Source organism: Protopterus annectens, chromosome 4.part1 (genome assembly GCF_019279795.1).
Source record: "Protopterus annectens isolate FY-2018-M chromosome 4.part1, PAN1.0, whole genome shotgun sequence".
NCBI classification, from domain to species: domain Eukaryota; kingdom Metazoa; phylum Chordata; order Ceratodontiformes; family Protopteridae; genus Protopterus; species Protopterus annectens.
In genome coordinates this window covers 721,887,790-721,897,488 of record NC_056734.1, presented here as the reverse complement: position 1 = coordinate 721,897,488, position 9,699 = coordinate 721,887,790, and the positions used below count along the sequence as shown (strand labels likewise).

Sequence of the window (9,699 nt, the reverse complement as noted above, 5' to 3'; positions counted from 1 at the left end):
TAGGGCGGCCATGGTGGTGCAGCTGTTAGTGTTGCTGCCTCACAACAAGATCTCTGGTTCGATGCTGGGGTGTCTTCTGTGGAGAGTCTGCATGTCCTCCCTGTGGTTGTGTGGGCTTCCGCCGGGTGCTCCGGTTTCCTCCCAAAGACATGCTGTAGGTGGACTGGAGACTATAAATTGGCCCTAGGTGTGAGTGCGTGTCGTGTGTGTGTGCCTTCTGTGGAAGGTTGGGTGCTGGGCTGGCAACTTGACACTGCAAAACTCCACTGCCAATCATGAGCGGACACGTGATTCGCTGTGGCGAACCCTAACCTGGAAAGCCGAAAGAAGAAGACTCTAGCCTTGTTCATGGGTAGGTACTAGGCTATTGGCCCTAGGGCCTATATAAGCCTAGCCAAAAATGTACCCTGGCTTTCGCCACCCAAGTAAATTATTCTTGTGAGGTACATACCAAAAGGGGCATTGTACTCTATAATGGGTCTAATGAGTGATGAGTAGAGGGGGACAATGACCTCTTTTTTTCTGGATGAGAAACCTTTTGTGATGAAGTGAGCCACGTAGGATTTCCTGACCACTGTGGCAATGTGATTACATTTATACATGTGTGCGTGCGTGTATAATTTCACTATGGAGAAAAAACTAAATGCAACTAGAGAACAAATCCTGCTTTAACTGTTATACGCATAGTTCCCAACTGTCCCTGATTTCGACTCAAATTTTAGTTCTGACTCTTAATCCCTCCTAAAACTAGTGACTTTTGGACAAAAATGTGTCGAGTTAATTTAATAAATAATTAGAATTAGAATATCAGACTTCTTTTACTTCATAAATGTACATTAATTCACTATCGTATTTTGTCAATCTAAGTTAATAGTACTAATATCTTAAAGTGTCGCTGATTATTTATGGGGTTGTCTTGATTCGTTGAGCGATACGGTTATATGTAACATTTTTGTACATTACTGCTGAAATGAAACATGAACTTTATTTTAGTCAGACTAATTGTCAGCTTATGGTGGCATATCATACCTTCCAGGATGCCCCTTACAATAAGCAAAAACTATTCTAACAACGTACTTTAAACGCAAACATGCTATTCAAGTGAAAATGAAAACGTTTTGAAAAAAAAACTTCGGGGTGGCTTTGCTTCCAGAAATCCAGAATGACGCAATACACTTGTCAAGCTTTCTTTAAAACACGATTTCCAAAGTTCAACGCAAAATCCGGAAGTATATTAAAAAGTCAAGAACAGTAAAGAATCACAGTGAAGCTCGTACAATGTTAATAGCATATATTACACCAGCGTGCTTTTCTGAAGCATTATTATAGTTATGGTAGTAATATAGTGTCATCCTAAAGCGACACGCCTCTACGTCTGGCTATGCTTGTAAATAGCCAAAGAGAGTCATTGACCGTAATATTTCCCAGCAGTTAACCAATCATCAAACGGTTGTTCTGTAGGCATTGGGGCGGTGGGTATGCGATTGACGGGGGTAAAGACCTCCCACAACTCTTTCAGCTGACGAGGCCTTAGATTATATGTTTCTCTTTGATTTTATACGTGGCTGATTTGGTTGAATTGCTGTTTGAAACGCAAATTTCTGCGTGCCATGGCCCCAAAAGGAAACAAACAACAATCTGAAGAGGATCTGTTGCTTCAAGATTTTAGCCGGAATCTCTCTGCAAAGTCTTCGGCACTGTTTTACGGCAATGCTTTCATCGTGTCTGCAATACCGATATGTAAGTGACTGCCGGTACCGATAGATGAGGGCGACCACCGCTGTCTTTACAAGTTGTAAACTATTGCTCGCTGAAGTTATGATGAATGTGTAGTGTGTTTGTTAGGTTTTCCAGTCCGTGATCATATTCATGCTGCTGTTTTTAAACGTTATCTTTCCTCATGCAGCAGAAGGTGTTGCATTTCCATTCATCGGATGATGTGGCAGTCCTCGGCATTCGGGGCTTACTGGTGCCCTCACTCTCTTGTTGACACACAGGTGGTGGATTCCTAGTTCACGACCAGTAGATTGATGTTAACTTTCCTGCATTCTGCAACTGGTGGTGTGGTGCCAGGAGTCAGCGTTGGTTATGAGTAATATGTTAGCAGTGTACGTGGCGTACCCCCTCCCCCCAAAAACATATAGCAATACCTCTTAAGCTAAGAAATCTGGAGAAAGCCTAAAATAATGAGGGATCAAAGGCCCAACTGTAGGGACAGATTTTGCTCTTATAAAAGTATAAATTGTTAGAATAACAGGATTTGTGTTAGCACGCATTTTCTAAAGATTGCGAAGTTTGAAGCTGAAATGTATGTCATTATTTAGTGATTTGTCAGAAAATACAAATTTTATGAGGGACAGACCAAAATATGAGGCAAAAATCTGTTCAGTTAAGAGGTATGCACACAGCCTCGTTGTAGTTATATGTGATTTGTGTGAGTGGTAACGTTAGTGTCTTTACTTCACACTTTAGGAGCTTAGGATTTTGCAGCAGTTTGTTAAAGCTCATTTAGTCCAACAAAGAAAGTATGAAATTTAATCAAGTCCGTACATTGTGTATGAAATGTAATCAAGTCTGTGCATTGTTTGTGTCAACCTGATAATGTGTGTGTCCTTTTAGTAGTTTAGCTCAAGAAGTGGTAGTTCACGCAGTTACTGTGAAAAAATGTATGTATTTTGTTTCACAGGAGTGTACGTTGTAGTTTAGGTCATAGCTCACATGCGATTACTAGGCTAACAGCTCAAGAGCCCTTACAAGCCTAGCCAACTTTACCCAAATTTTACCCAATTTTCTATCCCTTGAGGAAAGATAACAAAATTTTTACAGACTGCCTGTGTCCATAAGGGACATGGGTGCCATCCCAGGAGTGAATTTGCGATTTCTCATTCACTGGTCCAGATTGTGCTTAAAGATGGTCAGGGAAGTGCTCTTCTTCACATGAATAAGATGTGTATTCCAGAGGAGGGGCAACCTCTAGGGTACATATTTGTCTGTCCAGCATGATTTTTTCATGTCCGAGATTAGATTTAAATCTTTGGAGCAAGTAACCCTCGTGCAGTTAGTTTTGCGAATATGCAACATTTCCATCAGAGCTGGGTCAGAGACTGCCTTGTAGGTCTGGTACAGGTCACCCCTCAGTAATCAGCAGGAAATTGAATGGGGCTTTTAATTGGTCCACATGTGACATGTTGGTTATACCCTGTATTTTTTTGGTGAAAAACCTTGAGTATGCTCCAGCTGTTGCAGGTGCCTGGTGAGGTATGTGCCAAAAGCTGCATTGTACTATGTTATGACCTCTTTAGTTCTGGATGCCATCCCCTTACTTATAAGCCGAGTCGTATAGGATTTCCTCACCAGTGTTGATATGTGATGTTCAGATTACTATCTATCTGAGTATTCAAATCTCTCACATTGGGTTCACTGTTCTCGGGATGCTATTAGTGTTGTAATTTGATGGGTATTTGATTTCCCAGAGGGTATTATGCACTTCACATTTAGTTTGCGACCATGGCTCTGACACCAATCATGAGTCTGGGTCAGACCGTTTTGTAGGATATCAACATTGTTTGGGGAGGGTCAGCCATTTCCCCCAACTTGCAGTTATCAGCAAACTTTGGGCAGCCAAAGGCAATATACATTTGCATTGACATCTGAGAAGTATGTCCCAAACAGGAGGGGGCCGAGCACTGAGCCCTGTGGTACTCCACCGGTGACTGGCCTCTTCCTGGATGTGGATTCCCTCACTGTTAACATGTATCCTATCCATGAGCCATATGACTATCCATGTGATGATGTAGAGGTTTATGCCCAGTATTGTGAGTTTATTTTAATACCAGAGTATTGCGTCAAATACCTGTGTTCAGGGTTGAACTACTGTCTAAATTATATGAATGTCTTTTAAAGTAAAGTTGTTGTAAGGATGATTGTTTTGATTTTTAGGAACTTGTTTGCTCCATTCCTTAGTCACAACCCCTTCTTCATCTCCTCTTTCTCTTTAGTTTTTATATTAGTTCATTCCCTTTTGTAGTAGTTGGCAGCACCATTAATATTTTGCAGTAGCGCGTGTGCTGCAAGTGGACATAACCGCATAGATTGCTCTGGCAAAGGATAAATGCAGTCTGGATAGATGTGCTGACAGCCAACACATCTTATGTTTAATAGGTTAAGTAGCTAATGTCATCAACTTTATTTTATTTTATGTCTTTTGGTCTGGGTACTGTTAAGTAACATGAGTATTGACCTGCACAGTCACACTTGAGTTCAAGAAAAGGTCTTGAACAATGAAGGTTTATTGAAAGATGCAAGGGAAAATTAGCAAGTGATGGATACAGTCTTTCTGACAACTACCATCTTGCACTCCTCACATACATATGCTACTACATGTGTAAGAATTCCATCTAGGACTTGTTTCTTGAAGCTACACACATTTCACAACTTGTTTAACAGTACAACTTTCACATTGACCTGTTTCACACTTTCACGTTGACCTGTTTCACTGTCCTGAACTATCAGTGAAGTTCTGTTACTGCCGTCTCTCATTGTAGATACCTGAACAGCTGTATGAGTACATTGCACAGGGAATAACATTATACACAGTGACTCACTTTATAACGGTATTTAATTAACTACTTATACTGATCAGTCAGTCCTGCTGCTGTACACAGTAATAAACTGGAAGTTGTAGCAATCTTTGAGAAAGAGATTAGCAAAGATAACTGTTTAGAATGCTGGATCCTGGTTGCAGCTAACTTAGCAAAAGTAAGCAAAAATAAACCAACAGTCCAGTTAAGAATTTAAGCATAGCTTTATTCAATGATGGATGAGCGTAGACATACACCTGTTCTTGCTTCTCTTTTGGAGAATGTCTCATTAAGGGATTAGCAGGTTATAAATTACAGTGCTGTCTTAACTAGCAGTGGGGAGAGGTATCCATCTGTCTGCAATTGTTCTCTGTCATCTTTCTTTGGAGAGAGTTATGGTAAGTAACCACCTTAACTGTAAACTCTTCAGTCTTTAAAACTTGAAGAAATAAATAATGCCGAAGTCCTCATGTCCCTTTTAAAACCGAATAAACACAAATCTCTATGCATAAAAAAAATGTTCATGGTCGCCAAGCACAGTAGAAGTGAAACTTCTGTTAAGGAAGTGTGAAGGAAAGCAAGTTGTACAGTATAAGCTTCTCCATACTTCTTAAAGAAGTTTTACTTCTATCGCACATGGTAACCAAGCACATATTATTTTTTTTCTATATTTTGTTTTCATCAGCAAAACATTTGTCAGGCCATCTCACAATACCTATATGGCTGCAAACTGTTATATAAAATTTATAGGGCGTGGGGTTTGAGTGTGTTTACTTTTCTAAATTGTTCTTTATTTTGTATACACACACATATATATGTGTGTGGTATATCTGTCTGTGTACAAAACTGTAAGATCATTGATGTTGGAGAGGCAAGATGGAGAAGAAAGCACACACTCGCATGTTGTAGCAGTGTTCTGAGAAAATCAGTCTGAGTCTGACAGGTATGGCATGATTTCTGAAACTCTGGTGTCTGATCCTGGACAGAGAAAAGCAGGAACTTGTAAAAGGTATATCATGAAAGGATTTTGACAGTACTTATTTTCTTCATATTTTATCCTGTCTGAAAGGTGTAGTTTAAAAGAAGGTGCACATGCAGCCTGCTGCAGCTTCTAGCACACCATATATGCACTGGTGTCTGAATATTATTACTGGTACATACTCTGTGGAAAGGTTAGCCTCTCCAACTCTTCCCATTTGCCTGCCTATTTGTCTTTATACTTGACTAGCTCTGAAAGCAAACTGTGATGTTGATATTTGTAGGAAGGTTTCCAGGCCTTTATTTGATATGAATTTTCCTTCGGCTGATTTATTACAAATGCCACACTTCAGGTGCCAGATGGCTAACATTATAAGCTCTCAGGAGGGCAAACCTGCTTTTAATGGCACAAAAGTGAATGACTGAGAGAATTTTTTTAATGTAAAAACAAATGCAAACTGGTGATAATCCACATAGTTACCACTGTGACTTCTCTACATTTTAATGCATTGTACATGTGTCTGTGCCTGCCTTTCTGTGTGTGTGTGTGTGTGCGCGCGTGCCTGCCTTTCTGTGTGTGTGTGTGTGTGTGTGTGTGCGCGCGTGCCTGCCTTTGTGTGTGCGCGCGTGCCTGCCTTTGTGTGTGCGCGCGTGCCTGCCTTTGTGTGTGTGTGTGTGCCTGCCTTTGTGTGTGTGTGCTGCTGCCTGTTTGTGTGTGTGCTGCGTTCCTGCCTTTGTGTGTGTGCGCGCGTTCCTGCCTTTGTGTGTGTGTGCGCGCGTTCCTGCCTTTGTGTGTGTGTGCGCGCGTTCCTGCCTTTGTGTGTGTGTGCGCGCTGCTTTGTGTGTGCGCGCTGCTTTGTGTGTGTGCGCGCTGCTTTGTGTGTGTGTGCGCTGCTTTGTGTGTGTGTGTGCGCTGCTTTGTGTGTGTGTGTGCGCCTGCCTTTGTGTGTGTGTGCGCCTGCCTTTGTGTGTGTGTGCGCCTGCCTTTGTGTGTGTGTGTGCGCCTGCCTTTGTGTGTGTGTGTGCGCCTGCCTTTGTGTGTGTGTGCGCCTGCCTTTGTGTGTGTGCGCGCCTGCCTTTGTGTGTGTGCGCGCCTGCCTTTGTGTGTGCACGCCTGCCTTTGTGTGCACGCGTGCCTGCCTTTCTGTGTGCGTGTGTGCCTGCCTTTCTGTGTGTGCACTATTCATAAAGTTGACCCAGCAGCTACAGCCTTAGTTGATGCCACTGTTGCTAAGAACTTAGTTTATGGCAATCCTGCTCTTTCTGATAAGGACTGGAAAAATGACTGATGGCTATGGGGAAAGTGCCTACTTCTGCAACTTTATTAACAGATGTATAGAAAAGGTTTATACTTCTGTAACTCAAGTTTTCAGAATTTTGAACTGTTAGGTTCATTATGTTAAAGTATGTTTTGACAAAACTGATAAAGTATGAGGAATGATTTATCTGCAGTACCTTCTTGTAAGGAATCTGCTTCAAATACAACTACTCATTGTCTGCAGTATGCATATGACTCTGTTGATATTTCTGCCAGGGCTATGGCCACTGGTACTATTTTAAGGTTTACAAGGCTGCATTCCCAGAATCTTCCAGATAATGTTAAAATGAGATTTTATATTCCTTAAATTAGTGTTTATAAAGTGTGATGAAATGGGCATTCAGCTCTCCTTTTCCAAACTGTTCAAGGGACTTTCTTCTCTTCCATTTTTGGAAAACACAACAAAATCTCCATTTTGCTCTTTCGCAATAGATTGCTTCAGACAAATGGAGTTCTAAATATAATTCATCAAGATTACAGATGGCAGCAGGAGGAAATTCCTTCCTTCCAGGGGTCATTCATCACCCTCCAGATCACAGAAAGGCAGGAGCACACACACACACACACACACACACACACACACACACACACACACACACACACAAAGGTCGGTGCGTGCGCACACACACACACACACACACACACACACACACACACAAATGTGGGTGCGCACACACACACACAAAGGTGGGTGCGCACACACACACACAAAGGTGGGTGCGCACACACACACACACACACACACAAAGGTGGGTGCGCACACACACACACACACACACACACACACACAAAGGTGGGTGCGCACACACACACACACACACAAAGGTGGGTGCACACACACACACACACAAAGGTGGGTGCGCACACACACACACACACACACAAAGGTGGGTGCGCACACACACACACACACACACACACACAAAGGTGGGTGCACACACACACACACACACACACACAAAGGTGGGTGCGCACACACACACACACACACAAAGGTGGGTGCACACACACACACACACACAAAGGTGGGTGCACACACACACACACACACACACACACACACACACACACAAAGGTGGGTGCACACACACACACACACACACACACACAAAGGTGGGTGCACACACACACACACACACACAAAGGTGGGTGCACACACACACACACACACACACACACAAAGGTGGGTGCACACACACACACACACACACAAAGGTGGGTGCACACACACACACACACACACACAAAGGTGGGTGCACACACACACACACACACAAAGGTGGGTGCACACACACACACACACACAAAGGTGGGTGCACACACACACACACACACACACACACACAAAGGTGGGTGCACACACACACACACACACACAAAGGTGGGTGCACACACACACACACACACAAAGGTGGGTGCACACACACACACACAAACACATACACACACAAAGGTGGGTGCACACACACACACACACACACACACACACACACAAAGGTGGTGCACACACACACACACACACACACAGGTGGGTGCACACACACACACACACACACACACACACACACACACACACACACACACACACACACACAAAGGTGGGTGCACACACACACACACACACACACACACAAAGGTGGGTGCACACACACACACACACACGCGCACACACACACACACACACACACACACACAAAGGTGGGTGCACACACACACACACACACACACACACACAAAGGTGGGTGCACACACACACACACACACACACAAAGGTGGGTGCACACACACACACACACACACACACACACACACACACACACACACAAAGGTGGGTGCACACACACACACACACACACACACACAAAGGTGGGTGCGCACACACACACACACACACACACACAAAGGTGGGTGCGCACACACACACACACACACACACACAAAGGTGGGTGCGCACACACACACACACACAAAGGTGGGTGCGCACACACACACACACACACACACACACAAAGGTGGGTGCGCACACACACACACACACAAAGGTGGGTGCGCACACACACACACACACAAAGGTGGGTGCGCACACACACACACACACACAAAGGTGGGTGCACACACACACACACACACACACACACAAAGGTGGGTGCACACACACACACACACAAAGGTGGGTGCGCACACACACACACACACAAAGGTGGGTGCGCACACACACACACACACACAAAGGTGGGTGCGCACACACACACACACACACACACAAAGGTGGGTGCACACACACACACACACAAAGGTGGGTGCGCACACACACACACACACACACACACAAAGGTGGGTGCGCACACACACACACACACACACACACACACAAAGGTGGGTGCGCACACACACACACACACACAAAGGTGGTGCACACACACACACACACACACACACAAAGGTGGTGCGCACACACACACACACACACAAAGGTGGTGCGCACACACACACACACACACACACACACACACACACACACACACACACACACACACACACACACACACACACACACAGGTGGGCGCACACACACACACACACACACACAAAGGTGGGTGCGCACACACACACACACACACACACACACACACAAAGGTGGGTGCGCACACACACACACACACACACACACACACACACACACACACACACACACACACACACACACACACACACAAAGGTGGGTGCGCACACACACACACACACACACACACACAAAGGTGGGTGCGCACACACACACACACACACACACACACAAAGGTGGGTGCGCACACACACACACAC

At 44.4% G+C, this 9,699-nt stretch overlaps 1 protein-coding gene across 1 annotated transcript in view; it reads left to right on the top strand.

Moving 5' to 3' along the window:
* Nucleotides 1–1,481: 1,481 nt before the first annotated feature.
* The window catches only part of SSR3 (signal sequence receptor subunit 3), a 104,339-nt gene continuing 96,121 nt past the window's right edge, over nt 1,482–9,699 (top strand). Inside the window, exon 1 of the mRNA XM_044070491.1 lies at nt 1,482–1,740. Coding sequence (XP_043926426.1) covers nt 1,611–1,740 — 130 coding nt within the window. The 5' untranslated portion in view covers nt 1,482–1,610. The remainder of the gene's footprint in view (nt 1,741–9,699) is intronic.